We start from the raw sequence: 15727 nt of genomic DNA, 5'->3' as shown, positions 1-15727 counted from the left end.
CTGGCTTTTATCTTAAGGCTAGTCATTTACTTCATTATACCCAAGAATCTTTCCAGCTGCTTGAGTGGAGGGGGGAATTCCCCCCCCCCCAATGTATTTCACCATTTTAATAGACGATAGGGGAAAACAGAGGCTGACATCCTTTTTTTTTTTTAAATTGAGCTATAATTGAAATAACATTGTATTAGTTGCAGGTATACAACATAATGATTCAGTAATTGTGAATATTACATTACTACAATAAATCCATACATAGTTCCAAAAATCCTTTTTTCTTGTATTGAGAACACTCAAGATCCACTCTCCTAGCTACTTTCAAATATTCAATACAGTATTATTAACTATAGTCACCAGGCTGTACTTTACATCCCTATGTCTTATTCTTTTTTTTAATCCTCACCTGAGAATATTTTTTCTACTGCTTTTCAGAGACAGTGGGAGAGAGAGGGAGAGAGAGAGAGAAATATCGATGTGAAAGAGACACACAGATTGGTTGCCTCCTGCATGGGCACCAACTGGGTTAGGGTTGGGGATTGAGCCTGCAACTGAGGTACGTGGCCTTGGCTGGAATCGAACCCGGGACCCTTCAGTCCATGGGCCAATGCTTTAACCACTGAGCCAAACCAGCTAGGGTGTCTTACTCATTTTATAACTGGAAGTTTGTACCTTTTGACCCCCTTCACCTGTTAAGGGAGGGGAGAATTCTTGGCCTTTATGTGGCCAGTCCTAAGTTTGCCTGGGGGTGAGGTTGGGAGAGGAATGGGAAGGAAGAGGGGGAGGCCCTTGTCCCTGGGAGTTCCCAGGCTGAAGAACAGGAAGAGGTTGTGCCTCTGTATTTTGTATCCTTGCGCTGTTTTTCCCTCCCTAGCCCCCTTTCCCCTCCTCAGAGAGCTCAGTTGGGAATTTCCTATTACACAATCCTGAGCAGGAGGTGGAGTGGGAGGGGAAGGGAAGCAAAGTGGGGTAGTTGGGAGGAAGCAAGAGAGCAGGTCTCTCTGGACACAGTATCAAGGTAGCAGCAGCCTGGCTGGTGTGGCCCTCCTCTACGAAAGAAGACAGGTTGGGCCATAGGCTGGACCCATGGAGAAGTCAGCCTCTGCTTTCTAAATGTGGGGGACCCAGCTGGGGTGCCAGATCCATGCAAGTATTTAATCAAAATTCTACCATTAAAACTACCATAATTTCATTCTTTTGGGTCTTCAATTCAGCAAACAAGTGCCTACTGTGGGGGTGTCAGGTGTTGCTTTTGGGAGTCAAGAGGGCATTTTAGATTTCCAGAGCCTCTGTTAAATTCCCCTAAGAGGGGGTAACTTAAGACCACTCTGGTGGGGATAAGTTCAATATATGTTTCTACACCCTGGGGTGGTGGAAGTGGCAGTGGGAAGAGCAAGTGGAGTTCCAAGAGGAGTCTCTTTAGGTGCAGGTGGGGAAACAGGATGGTATTTATAGGATGAGTGGTTATTAGGAAAAGCTTCTAGAAGGAGATGCGCTGGAGCTTGGAGGGCCTCAGACTGAAGGGGAAATTGTGGCCTCAGCCCTACAGCTCTTGAACAAGCTCAGCTGGTGAGAAGCAAAGTGATGATGACGACAAAGCCGACTCACTCACTCCCCTGCCGCATCCCAGTCTCAGTTCCACTCTCTCCCACCCTTATCCACCTCTTTTAACATGCCTAGTCCCACCCTACTGTCAATTCTTCCTGCAAAGTGAGCAAATAAATAGAATTTAAGGCTTCCCCCATCTCCAAAGTACCTGTGTTTTAATGGGAAACTGTGAGGCCCAGAGGAATGACCCCAAAGCTATACAAGATATTCTAATGCAGAGTTTTTCCTCTGGCACCCCATCCTCAAAGCATTCCTCCTTAAGCCTCGGTTCTCCCAACTATAAAAATGAGCAGCAAAATCAGGTCATTTTCCAGGTCCCTTCCAACTCTGATATATGAGGTCTTAGCATCTTGAAATTCCACAGCCTCCCATGCTGAGAGCACAGGGCCGGCCAGCCCTTGTTAGGAGGCAGCTAGTCTGTGGTTTGGCACCACTGCCCGGCAGGCATTTATTAAATCAATGGGATATGGTCCCTGCTGGCCAAGAAAGAGAACATTAAGCTCCAAAAACTTCCTGCAGCAGGCCTCCTTCAGAGTGCTGCTCAGAGGGGTGAGGAACAAAACCATCCAGGTCCCTGGCAGTGCTCCAAGATCCTGTTCACTAGTACTTTTGCCCTGTCTGCACGGAGAACCAGTGACTGAAAACATCTGGAAGCCTGCTTAAGACCTGGGTGACTTCTCTCTCCTTCCTCTAGAAGTGGCAGTTCTTGACCCTGGTAATCTGGGTTGACCTTTGCCAATGACCCTTCCCATCCAATCTTCTGCACTTCATTGGGCAACAACCCTCTAATAAAATCCACATGAATCCTGCTGCTAACAGCTTCTGGAAGGGCTATAGGATCTAACACCTGCCCTGAATTCTTTGAGCCCTAGTAGCAAGGGAAAAGAGGGCTGAGACCCAACTCTTGCGCCTCCAGGTCTTAAAGTTGAATTGTGGAGAAAGGGAGTAGGTGGGAAGAGAGAAAAACCAATGATGAGGGATTGCTAAAGATGGAGAAGGCAGCTGCAGGCGAGGAGTGCATATGTGTAGTGACAGGGCTGCTGGGTGGCACAGCACAGCTCCTTAGACCTGGGCATGCCTCTTGCCAGTGACCTCAGTCATGCTGACAAGGCCCATGCTCACTCCTGGAGGAAAAACTGGACCAAGAGGTTGAAGCACCTGTGTCACTGATGTGGCAGCCCAGGGCTGCCTGTTCCTCTTCTCCCTGTGATCTGGGCTATGTCCCAAAGTTCCTTGGGTCTCTAATTATTTTAGGAAAAATTTACTGAGCACCTACAACATATGTGCCTGGTGCGGGAAGAGATACATTAGTGAGCTAAACAGACCCCATTCCTGTGCTCCAGTTCCACTCACTTGCATATCCCATCTGAGCTACAGGTAGAAAGTCTAAGTGCGGGTGTAGTGAGAGTGCTTAGAGTACCAGAGGCAGAAGAGCCCCTCGCCCTTAGCTTCTCTGGGGTACAGTGCATGGACACAGGATTCCCTCTGGCTGAGGTCAGAGCTCCGATTCACTTTAGTGTTCTTCTCCCAAAAAGGGCAAGAGTCCAAGAAATAAATACAACAGGTTAAAGGACAGATAGACTGCTTGAGGTTTATTAAGTACAAGGATGCACTTTTTGTTTTTTTAACTTCTCCTTTGCCTTCCTTCCCACCCAGCTAAGATTTCTGCCTGCTCTCCTCTGAGAGTGCTCAGCTGATTTTACTAACCTATCTGCTCTTTGCTATGATGAGTCAAAGACCAGCACAACCTTCCCCGGAGCTGAAGGTGGGTTCATCTTAGAAGGCCCTCAAGAATCCTACTCAGGCGAATGACTGTTTCAGTCAGCTCAGGCCACTGTGGAACAGAGAAACTGGTGTCCTTCTTGGAGCACTGCCTTCATGCCCTTGAATTGAGCCAACTGGCAGGCCTCATCCAGCCCCAGCCAGCGGTAAGCTTGGTGCTCATGAGAGAGGCGGATCTCCACGTCATAATCCTTCACCTCTGCCAGCCAGTAGATGACTGTTTTAGGCTTCTCCCTGGCCACATAATTGAGCTCCCTTCTGAACCCCTCAATGATGGTCAGCTGGCTTGCTTTTAAGCCTGCTTCCTCCTGAGTCTCCCGCAGGGCTGTTTCCAATTCATTTTCCCCTGGTTCCACATGGCCTGGGTAGGAGAAAAGAGAAAGAGGAGGGAGAGATAATCTTCAACAAAGCTGGATTTTCCATGTTAGATGATTTAAAGATGGGATCTTTGGTGATTTTTCTAGTTGTTGCTAGGCTAAAGGGAGCCTAGAGATTGGTAATATCCTAACATGCCTAGGAATGGGGTGCAGGGCAGGTAGCGTCTGGTTCTGTGGTATCTGGGAAACCCCTCCTCTTCACCCCATCTTCTCTGCAGAGAGTGAAACAGACCATGTGTTTGGCAAGTCTAGACTAGAATACTGCTCCTTTGATGGTGAGAGAGATGGCCTCCCTTAGACCTCCGCTTTCTTATTCTTTGGAGCTCTCCTCCTCCCATGTTCTCAGGGACACCTTTCCCTTAGAGACCGTAAAGTGATTTTTCCCAAGGAGGGATAGTCCCTTCTTGGCAGATGGGAGCTAGCTGAGAGTGAGCACTTTGCCTACAATCCACAGTGAGGAGTTAACACTGTCTGCAGTTGGTCTCTAAAGTCCCAGGGCTAACAGACATGCTCAAAACCATACACTGCAGCACCAGCAGCTGTTTCCAAGTAGCTATCAAGGCTTTTCCAAATTGTTTTCATCTTTCTAACTGAGCAAGACCAGATTCCAGTTTCATAGGGAAAGTCCTGATGGGAACTTAGACTAAGGACAAGCTGAGAAACAGTTCTAAGAAAATTTGTTGGCAAGACCTAAGTCCAAGCAGACAGATGCCAAGAAACTGTTGTATGAGAACTTGAAGCTCTGCAGACTCGAACAGTCCTCAGCTCTGCCTCTAGGCTCTTCCTGCAAATTCTCAGTTTGCCCAGAGGAGCCAAGGACTGGGAGGGGTCTGGCAGCCTCTGTCAACACATGGCTCCAGCAAGTTGCTGAGGGCCTCCTGGTTCAGGAGCTCATGGGGAGCAGGAATTCTTAACTGTTCCCTTCTTGGTTTGGAGACAGTGCTATACCCTAGCCTTTCTCGTTCCTAGGGGTCCTCACAGCATTGCCCTGAATCAGCTGCTGCTGCACAGCTCTGACATAAAGCAACCAGCAGTTTGGGCTTAAAAACCACTCTAGCTCATGGCTTCTGGAGAATTTCTCTGTATGGCACTTCATATGGAGCCATGCACACAAAGGCAAGTGGGTAATGCATCGAAAGACGAAGATGAGAGGGATGCTGGTGGTGACAGAAGTGACTCTGATCCAGGATGTCTTACCTTCCTTCAGAAGTGTGTGTGTGGGTCTCTAAGCACACCTTCCCAACATCAGCTATTCAGTATTCTGCCCAACAACGTTAACAGGGTAACTTCTCCCCCAGGCCCAAGCCCCCCAAAGTTCAGAGAGGTCTTTTGAAATCTTTCAGTGTGACTTAGGAGATCAGGAGACAAGTGTGACTATTCCTATTCATGGTATTTGTAACACTTCTGTCCCTTTTTTTCACTTTGTTCTTCCCTAGTGAAACTCAAATGTGCAAATTTTATTTCCTGTTCCCATTTCCTTGTTTTCCTCCACCCCTGGATCCTTGTTCACCTCCACCGCCCCCACCCCACTCCCCCACCCTGCTCCCTTCTAGGGGCTGTTTACTCTGAGCTCCAGACCTGTAGCCCAGTAATGACTTGACTCCAAGGACCCCAAGGCCCAGCCACACACACACACACACACACACACACACACACACACACACACACACACACAGGTTCTGCTTCTGCCCTGGGATTCAGTCACATAGTTCTATATCCAGCTCTGCTCCAGCCTAGCATGGAGACCTTGTATGTAGAAAAAGGATCAGGGACTTCTACCCACCTCACGCTGTCCTGCTGCACAGTTACTGGGAAGCAAGACTTGTGTGGGGTCTGGCAACATGGATTTCTGAGTAACACTTGGCATTTCCCCAAGAGCCAGCCCCTCTGGCTACTCGTACCTTTAGGAGGAGTCCAGTGATGAATGCCATCTGATGCCTGCAGCAGCAGAAACTCAATTGCAGTGTTGTCCACCTTGGGAATGAGGCGTCTTCGGAAGATGATCAAGCCACACGCTTTCAGGGCCATGGTCTGTCTGAGAGCTTAATAAAGATGGGGGGCACTGGGAAGTTACACAAAGCAGGAAGATCCATTATGGGGGCGGGGGTAGCACTACAGTGCTGGAGAGTAATATAGGCCGGCTAACAGTGACCTCATCACCTACAGAAAAAGGCAGCATACCTAGGGCCAATGGGGAGAAACCAAGAATCAGAGATGGGCCTTTGTGAGTAACTGTAAGACGCTGGCCTCACCCTGTCGGTGTGGCTCTATCCCAGTTCCTCCACGTCTCCCTGCTAAAACACAGGGCTGGTATGTGTGTTAAGAGACTAGAGATCTTCAGAAGCAAACCCTGAAACTGGAGAGATGCTGGAAATGGGAGAGATGCAGTACAATATTATCATCAAATCCACAATCCTATTTTCCTCAGCCTCCAGCCTGAGTCTCTGGAGCAAAGAGATCCCAACAATATATCTGATGGCTCAAAGGGGGTCACTTAGGAAAGGTAGCTTGGTGTATACTTTTTTGTCACCAATATTTTTAGTCTTTTATCCATGTTTTAGAATGTTATACATTCACAAGGTTCAAAGTTCAAAAAGGGTATACATAGTAGAAAGTCTCTTTCCCATGCCATCAGAGGCAAACTAGCATAGTGGTCAAGAATGAATCTGGAGCCCGGTTTCAAGTTCTGGCTCTGCTACTTATTCACTGTGTAATTACTTCCTAAGCCCCAGTTTCCTCATCTGTAAGACAGGATAATAACAGTTCTACCTCAAAGGATTGCTGTGAGGATTGCATGACTTAACTTTTGTAAAGTGCTTTAGAACAGTGCCTGGTATGTAAATAAATTTCAATATGCATAGAAAAATGTCTGGAAAGATACACATCACTATAGTGTTTTCTGGAGGATGAGATTATGAGGAGACTTTCATTTTCTACTCCACATATTTCTGTACTGTTTGGAAATTTACTGAGAACATTTACTAATTTTATAATCAGCAATACGATAAAGACTAAACTTTTTTAGTCCTTTCCATTTCATGTAGTCTTTTTTTTCTATTTCAGAAAAATATGTCAACAATAACAACAAAAGACAGGAAGGGAGAGGAGTAGAAATATCTGCAGAACTGAAAAAAAAATTTACCATCTGAATCGAGACATGTAATCAAGGTAACAAAAATATGAAAGATGTTTTATGTAAGGCCCTGCTAAAGAAAAAAAAGATTTTAAATATATCTTTATTGTTGAAAGTATTACAGATGTCCCCTGCTAGAGAAAAATTTGTGTCACTTGTTCATTCAACAAATATTTATTGAGCACGTACTATGTACTAAGTACTGTTCTAGGCCTTTGCCCTCATGTAGTTTATATTCTAGTGGAAGAGGTAGGCTTTGATTAAATAAGCAAATTAAAAAATAATTGCCACCTCAGCTGGTTTGGCTCAGTTAGAGCAATGGCCTGTGGACTGAAGTGTCTCAGGTTCGATTCAGGCCAGCCAGGGGCATGTGCCTTGGTTGCAGGCTTGATCCCTGGCCCCATCAGGGTGCATGCAGGAAGCAACAAATCTATGTCTCTCTCACACTGATGTTTCTCTCTCTCTCTCTCTCTCTCTCCCCCCTCCACTCTCTCTGAAAAGCAATGGAAAAAATATCCTTGGGTGAAGATGAAAAAAAATAACAATTGCCAATAAGGAATGTGCTATAAAAGAAAAATGTATGATGGGCAATTTGACCTTGTATAAGGGATCAAGGAAGGATTCTTGGAAGAAGGGATGTTTGAGCAGAGAAGTAAATGATAAGTAAAAGGTAAGTTGAAAAAAGGAAGGAGAGAGGCATGCTCCAGGTGGAAGGAACAGCATGGACAAAGGTCCTGAGGTGGAATGGCAGAACTGAAAGACAGCTAGGTGTCTCAAATGCAGTGAAGGCCTGGGAGAGTGGCCCATGCAGGAGGAAGCCTGAGTCAGTAGGGCCTTGTCTGCAAGATTCCAGGGCCAAAGAAAGAGCTGGTACTCAAGACAGCAGAGCTAATTGCAAAGAAGGTGGCTGACGTAGGACCTAAGGTCTCCACGGCCCCCTTGTTGGTACTCAATCAAGATGAGCTTGCATCTATCAAAGGCATAAAAATAAAACCCAAACTGAAACCTGTTTCAGGGCAGTTCTCAGGACTGCCAATAGATGGTAATGTTAATCTAGGGAATAGCAAGCAGTTCCTTACCAGAAAACCAAACACACCCAACACTTCGACCTTTTCAAACCTTTCTAAACCTGTAAGGAGAGTTTTTAAGGATTGGAAATAATCTCAAAAGGGGTTTCTGAAATGGTCTGTGTGTTATTATACACTGTTGGTGAGAGAGTAAATTAGCATATCCCCATAGGAGGGCAATTTGGTTATGAATATCAAAACATAGCATATTCCCTTAGACTCAGCAAATCAGACTAGGCACTCTGATATATAAAAATATATGTGTATGTGTGTTTTTTCAGTATGTTTTTATTGATTTTAGAGAGAAAGGAAGGGAGAGGGAGAGAGAGACAGGAACATTGATGAGAGAGAAACAACGATCAGCTATCTCCTGCACACCCCCTACTGGGGTTCGAGACTGTAACCCAGGCATGTGCCCTGACTGGGAAACGAACCAGTGACCTCTTGGTGCACAGGATGATGCTCAACCAACTGAGCCACACTGGCCGGGCCAGAAATATATGTTTAAGATGCACACACACACAAGGATGTTCATTACAACTTTGTTTATAATATCAAAAGAAGAAAAAGGCAAAAACAAATATCCATCAATAAGGGAATAATTTAAAAAGTACAATATATCTATATGACAGAAAATTATGAGCGTGGCCCTCTTTACCAAACCACACCCATGTCTCTCCTCCCTCTCTTGTGTGTCTCTCTCTCCCTCTTTCTCCTAAGCTCCAAGGGCCCTTCTACTAGCTCTGTAACTTTCAAAATAAACTTTCCTTTATAGTTTGAAAAAAAAGAAAATTATGAAGCCATAAAAAAATGAGGTAGAACCAATTATGCTGCTTGCAAAAATATTTTCAGACATATTAGGGAAAAAAAGTATAGTTTAGAATAGCATGTATAATGTGATCCTATCTGAGTTTAAAAATTTATATTTAAACTGGTAGCAAGTTTTATTAAACATTGTGTTCTGTTTCCCTGGTTTCCCTATTTACATTGACAACTTTCCCCATTCTAGAAACAAAGGTTTCAAATTACTGGTTCCAGCTATAGGCAGAAACAGGTGTCTGATTCCATTCCTTGTCCCCTCTCCCCCAAGTCCCATCAAGATGCACATAAAATATGAGCAACTTATAAGTGTAGAGCACCTTATCCCTGCCTCGGGTAGAGTCCCATGGAATAAATGTTAGAACCCCTAGATAAGCTTTGGGATCCAAGACTACAGGGCACAGTGCCCTCCCCGCCTAGGACAGGAAGCCCCAGAGCATTCCTTCACACCACTGTCATCACCAACACAGCATGGGGAAATAAAGATGGGGGAGCCAAGAAAGACAGGCCTGGGGTGGCCATGTGGAGCCAATGGGGGAGGGGAACAGGCCAATATTTTCCAATGGGGAGAGGGCTTAGGGGAGTATCAAGGATGCACCTTAGCAAAAATGTATCTCAGTAGATACCAGTGTGCAGGAGTGACAATATTGAAGAATCAGATCGACCCACAGTTCATCTCAATGAGACCAGAAGAGCTAGGACCAAGAGCTAGGATTAATGTTCTTTCTACCTACTGTCCTCTTAACTCATGGAGAGGACAGTTCTAGAAAGGCAGAACTCCTATTTGTCCTTTCAATTGCTTGGCTTGAGCCAGCTGTTCTCTAGAATGTCTCCCTCCTGCCACATAAGCGTTACCTCCTGCTCATCCTTTCAGAAGCAGCTCAGCTGTCACCTCTTCTGTGAAACCTTCTGGCTTCTAATCACCCCATCTTCTGGGCCTTTCACATGACTTGAATAAATTTCTACTATAGAGTTTGGTGAGAGAAGCCAAACACTATGAGCAACAGAAAAGTAAATATTTAGTATAGGAATTAGACCTTGTGCAAGTATGGAAGAATATAGCATAGTAAAATCTAGCAAAATTCCAGGACAAGCAGAATAGGGAGACTGAGACAGATTGTTACACAGCAGTTTGAAAGCCACCTAGTAAATCATATCTTCCCTAAACCAAGGACACTTGAGAGTAAATTGTTTGTGTTCAATGGGCTGGGTACAGAAACTTAGGTACAGAAATTAGGGTACAGAAACCAAGGCAGAAAGCCCCAGATACCTACAAGGGGCAAAACTGGGAAAACAAGAACTTTGTCCCCAGGGTAATCTGTTCTCTCCTAGAATATTGCTGGTCATGCGATTTAGAAGCCCCTAAAGATAACATCTAGGCCTCAGTTGTATTTCAGCTCCAGGCACAGATAAGCAGTGAAACCAGACAAGTGGCTCTGTGGCTGACTCAGGACCAGATACATTGACTCCCTGCCCTGGCACTGACCAGTCAGTGGAGACCACGACCCTGAAAGAGCACACCTGGAAAGCTGATGAACAGTCTATTGATCCACCCCTAAGAGCTCCCCTAAACACTCAGCCTTTAAAACCCCTGAAAATGAAGGTCCCAATGTGTGTGCTCTCCCTGCCCCCGCCAGGGGAGCATGCCAGCACCATCTCCTTCTCTTTTCTCCCCTCCAAGGGGACCCCACGAGACTTGCAACCAGGGGAGCAATGGGCAGGAGCAGCTTGTCCTGGGCTTACCCTATGAACCTGTCTCCAAGGTCCCCAAACCTGTCCCCCTCTCTCTCTGACTTCCCAGTGAACCAAGGCAGCCCAGGCTAGACTCTCCTGTTACTTCTATGCACCTTCCTTGCTTCACCATCCTAAGTATATTTTTGCTGCAGCCAATAAATTCTTGCTGCAGCCAATAAATTCTTGCTTTCTTTTCTACACTTTGTCTCTTGATTGAAATCTTTCCCTCAAGAAGACAAGACCAAGGTCTCCCGGTCTCCCCAGTAATAGCAGTTAAGGGAAAAATCCATGCAACTCTGTTGTCCCTGCATCTGGTGTAGGGCCTTAAGTCTCTATAGGTCAGCAAGGCCAGCAGTTGGCTGTGGAGAACAAGGAAAACTGGAACTTGTGAGAACAAATTAGGACCTATGAGGACAACTGGAACTCATAAGGACAAACTGAAACGTGATTTCCTTCCACTGTCTGCAAGCTCATTGACGCAGGTGACTTGGAGAAGCTGGAGCTCTTTGCCACAATGTACACCTGGCTCAGGACTCAGAGTAGCTGAAGGAGGAGATTCAGTGGAGTTGGGGAGCTGCGTGCTTTGGTGCTATTATGCATAAACAATATCAGCCAGCAGATCAGTGTCAAAAGCATGCACTTGCAACCATGCCTGGTATCCTGCTCTGTCCTTCACAGTATACTGGCAGCTACTTCACTTCAGCTTTCCAAATCTTGAATAAAATTTTCTTGAGGTCAACCATAACCTGGAACAATACAGGAAGGGAATCCTGGGAAACCTAGTTCCAGCTTAGCTAAGTAGATACAGTACAAAGCCACAAGCACACATACCTAGTATGGTAAATCTCTAGTTCTGGCAGGGAAGAGCCAGACCATGAGCTCTGTCTCCTTGGGACTCAGCACAGCAGCCCTGAACAGATGTTCATTGACTCAACAGAACCCTCTCTCCACCCCTCACTCAAACAAATGCTCAGGGTATGTTCTGGGAATTTGGGAAACAGCCCAGTGTTTTTCTAAAGAGTGCCATTTACATAAAAGTCAATGGAGGTATTGTTGGAGGTTTTCTGTTTTTCTGGAGCCCACAGAGCTGAATCTGTCCTGGGGTTTTGAAAGCATCTCTCTCTCTCTCCTCTCTCCTCTCTCTCTCTCTCTCTCTCTCTCTCTCTCTCTCTCTCACACACACACACACACACACACACACACACACTCCAAATGATTTTAAATCTCAGGAGATTAAAGAACACAGCATCCAATATGCAAATATGCTTGCAGCCAGGATTACTGAGGTGAGAACGCCAGGCTGACAGCAGGCAGTTCACACTTCAGAAAAGTGGCAAAGTGCCTTAGGTGGTTAAAAAACCTGAACACACACAAAAAAAACCCTCGATGGCATCAGAAGGTTCCAGAAGCTAAGGAAAAGTGCTCTTAGCTTTCTCTGTATATACAATTCCTTCACAGCCTAGGAGGTTCAGGATTTAGGTGCTAAAAAATAATTCATAGATAAATGGCTATACTGATGCGTTGTGTTCCAGTATTTTCATCAAATTAATCAGAGTGCTATTGCAAGCATAGCTCAACTCTGAAGCCCTCAAATATACCTTTAGATACTGAAAGAGCTCCCCAAATCTTCTCCCAACTTGTATTTCATAGTCTAAAATCCATTTAGCAGAAATGTTTCTTGCCACCATCTTATCAATTAAGCATCTACACTGTGCCAGCTACACTGTGCCAGGTTCTTTACATGTATCTTTTTTTTGGTTAATCTTCACCAGAGGATATTTTTTCCATTGATTTTTAGAGAGAGTGGAGGGGGGGAAGGGAGGCGGGGGGGGAGAGGGAGAGAGAAAGAAACTTCGAAGTGAGAGCCACACATCAATTGGTTGCCTCCCGCACACACCCCACCGGGGCAAACTTGTAACCTAGGTACGTGCCCTTGACTGGGAATCGAACCTGCGACCTCTGGTGCCCAGGCCAACGCTCTAACCACTGAACCATGCTGGCCAGGGCTACATCTACCTTTTTAAAAATATGTCTTTATTGATTTCAGAGAGAGGAAGGGAGAGGGAGAGAGATAAGAAACATCAATGATGAGAGTCACTGATCGGCTGTCTCCTGCACACCCCCTACTGGGGGATCAAGCCGGCAACCCAGGCATGTGCCCTGATGGGGAATTGAACCGAGATCTCCTGGATCATAGGCCGATGCTCAACTGCTGAGCCATGCTGGCCAGGCTACATCTATCTTTTTTTAATGCTCAAGATAATTCTTCATGATAAGCATTATTATCTTCATTTTATGATGAGGAAACTGAGATTCAAAAGGTTAAAATAACTTCCCAAAAGCCTAAACGATATGTGAATGGCGGAATTTGAATCCAAGTAAGGCTAACTCCAACGCCTATATTCTTTTCCCTTATATAGCTCTCCTTACCATGAAAGAGCAGGGCTTGGGGACACAAATGGTCCTGAGAAAGGACACATAAATGATTTATAAAATTACTTCCAGTTCCAAAATCCCCAGTCTCTGATCTATATTCATATGGAGAATTTTTAAGATGTCTGGTGGAATCCTTTCCACAGAACATGTTTTAGTTGAAGGGGTGTGTAGATGAAGAACCTGGTACCCAAAAACAACCCTGGAGGGGTAAAGCGTAGCCTGAGGTCCCTACACTTGGCCTTTCTGATAAGAGTTTTTATGCCTCCGCTGCTTTTTCCTGGGAAATAGAAACCTAAAACCACATGTTCAAAACCAAACCCAGTAGCCTGGGAGTTCCCAAGTACCAAGTGTTGGGAACACCCTTGATGCTAGCTAGCCTTGGACAAGCACACAAGCACCTAACTTAAGGTGCTGCTGTCCAAGAAATTTGCCCAGGCCATTCCACTGTGAGGAGGGCCAACTATGCTGGCTCACAAGCAACTCTAACTGCTCAGCTTTCCCTTATTTCCAACATCATAATGTTCTTTTCTCTGATTCTCTAACTCCCTTCTTCCCTTTCAAAGGAGTGGACAGAAATGAGCCACCCATCTATGAATAAAGTTCTTTCTTGTAACAACAACAGCAAAAAGAAAAAAACTCCAATTACCATGACTAAAATGAGACAAAGAAAATATTCCCTCAATTGCACCTTTCCCTGGATATCTGCCACTTTCTTTTCTCAGAGACCAAGCTGCCAAGTCATCTTGCTATCTTTGCTATTTGGCTGAGGGAGGAAACAGGAGATTTCACCTTCAATGACATTAATATTGGCTTCTAGGATGAGGCCAAAGTCAGGCAAGGTTGGGTTAAAAATCATTCCTAGTGAAAGGAACCTGTTAAGTGGCCTGTTGGTGCCATCTGCTGTACAATTCTGGAAAGCAAGCACGGAGAATTCTAATATTAGCCTGAAGAGATTTATTTATTCATCTTAAATAAATGTGTCCCATGTGACAGGCAGTGTGACAGGATTGAAGAGTATATATGAAGCTGAATACTACAAAGCCCCTGATTTCTAGGGGTTCACAGCCTAGTGAAAGTGGAAGATACTTAGACAAGTCACCAGTGTGTTTTGTGCATCACAGGGGTATGTGTAAGATGGAAACATAGCAAAGAAAAGAGTGATTATCTTTAGGTCAAGATCCATAAGATTTTGAAGGATGGCTAGGAGTTGACTAGAAAAATAAAGGTGGAGGCAAGGGACACTCAAGGCAAAAGAAGGAGTGTGGGCAAAGACTCAAGCATAAGATGACATTCCATTCCTAAACAGCTTAGTTTATATTCTGCAGGCAATAAGGAGTCTTTGACAGCAATAAGGGATATAATATGGCCAGACTGACATTTTACAAAGACATTCTGGAAGCAAGGAAGGTAGAAATGAATTGCCAGGAAGGTGGAAATGAATTAGAAGAAAAGATTGGTGGCAAGGAGACAATCGGTTACAAGCCTATTGCCAATAGTCCAGATGACAAATGATATAGAGTTAAATTCAGGCAGAGGCAGTGAGAAAGAAGGGATGAATTTGAGAGATATCTCAAAGAGAAAATCAACATTCTTTGATGTTTCATTGTCCAAGAGAGGGAGAAAAAAAAAGGTGTTTGGTTTGGATGACTAGGTAGAAGAGAAGTAGGTAGAATAGGGAGTAGAATGTAAGCTAATGATTTCTGTTTGGGACAAGTTGAACTTAAAGTGTTATAGACTAACCACAAGGTAAATTGACATATGGGTCTAGAGTTCAGTGATCCTCTGATCCCATCTCTTCATTTCCCAAAGGGGAAATTTCCATTAGAGAAAATGTGTCCTCACTGTAGGTACCTCTGCAGCACACCTCACTCCATTGGGGTAAGTCTGCCTGTGCTGTCCCATGCACTGCATGGTTCAATTCCTGGTCAGGGCACATGCCCTGGTTGTAGGCTCAATCCCCAGTAGGGGGCCTCCAGAAGGCAGCTGATCAATGTTTCTACCTCTCTCCCTTCCTCTCTCTGAAGTCAATAAATATATATATATTTTTTTAAAAAGGCTTTTCAAATTTTCTGCAGAACTGCTGGCGAACACACCATTCATCATACCGTGTAAATTCCTTATGTAAAAGGTCCCACGAGATAAATTCCTTTTTAATATAGGTACTAGGGCCCTAGCCGGTTAGGTGCAGTGGTTAGAGCATCAGCCTGTGGACTGAAGGGTCCCAGGTTCGATTCTGCAGGGTCTGGGACAATGTATTGGTTGCAGGCTCCACCACCACCACGCCCCCCCCCAGCATGGGGGAGGCAACCAATCCACACATTGTTTCTCTCTCCTTTCCACTCTCTCTGAAAAGCAATGGAAATAATATAGGTAGGAAGAAGAGATTTCACTCTTTTGAATGGATTGTTTCCCTAATTATTATTTCTTTAACTGACAAGGTTTGATCTAAATTGGGTACTCAATTACAGTAAGTCTACTGGCTCATTGGCTAGTTAATAGCTACCATTTTTTCAGGAGTTACTACTTGCCCAGCATTGTGCCAAGTGCTTCACCTTCACTATTTCAATTAATCTTCACAACAACCCTCTGAGGCATTACCATCATTTTTAGAAGAGGAAAAAGGAAACTATGGCTCAGAAAAGTGTCTGGGTAATAACTCAAAATCAGGTCTGTTTGACTCCCAACATCATTGCTCTTTACCTCAGCTCTATAGTAGCAGTGTACATTTGGCTATTTGTTTGCATGCAGTTTACTTATATGTTTTAAATATAATACAT

General features: G+C 44.8%; 1 protein-coding gene across 1 annotated transcript; it reads right to left on the bottom strand.

Annotated features, from left to right (window-relative positions):
• Positions 1-2797: 2797 nt before the first annotated feature.
• On the bottom strand, positions 2798-7349 carry NUDT2 (nudix hydrolase 2). Its single transcript, XM_016222860.2, has 2 exons — positions 5663-7349; positions 2798-3745 (listed from the first exon to the last, which is right to left on the bottom strand). The coding sequence occupies exons 1-2, from the start codon at positions 5787-5789 to the stop codon at positions 3429-3431; spliced, it is 444 nt and encodes a 147-aa protein (XP_016078346.1). The 5' UTR covers positions 5790-7349; the 3' UTR covers positions 2798-3428.
• Between the last annotated feature and the right edge of the window lie 8378 nt (positions 7350-15727).

Source organism: Miniopterus natalensis, chromosome 12 (assembly GCF_054644295.1).
Source record: "Miniopterus natalensis isolate mMinNat1 chromosome 12, mMinNat1.hap1, whole genome shotgun sequence".
Lineage (NCBI taxonomy): Eukaryota > Metazoa > Chordata > Mammalia > Chiroptera > Miniopteridae > Miniopterus > Miniopterus natalensis.
Note: the sequence above shows the minus strand (reverse complement) of the source record. Positions and strands in the feature narration are given on the sequence as shown.

Excerpts from the sequence above, each read along its gene's own strand:
- NUDT2 (XM_016222860.2), bottom strand. The coding sequence starts at position 5,789 with ATGGCCCTGAAAGCGTGTGGCTTGATCATCTTCCGAAGACGCCTCATT. Across the intron at positions 3,746-5,662 it reads TCACTGGACTCCTCCTAAAG|GCCATGTGGAACCAGGGGAA; the intron begins GTACGAGTAGCC and ends TCTCCTACCCAG.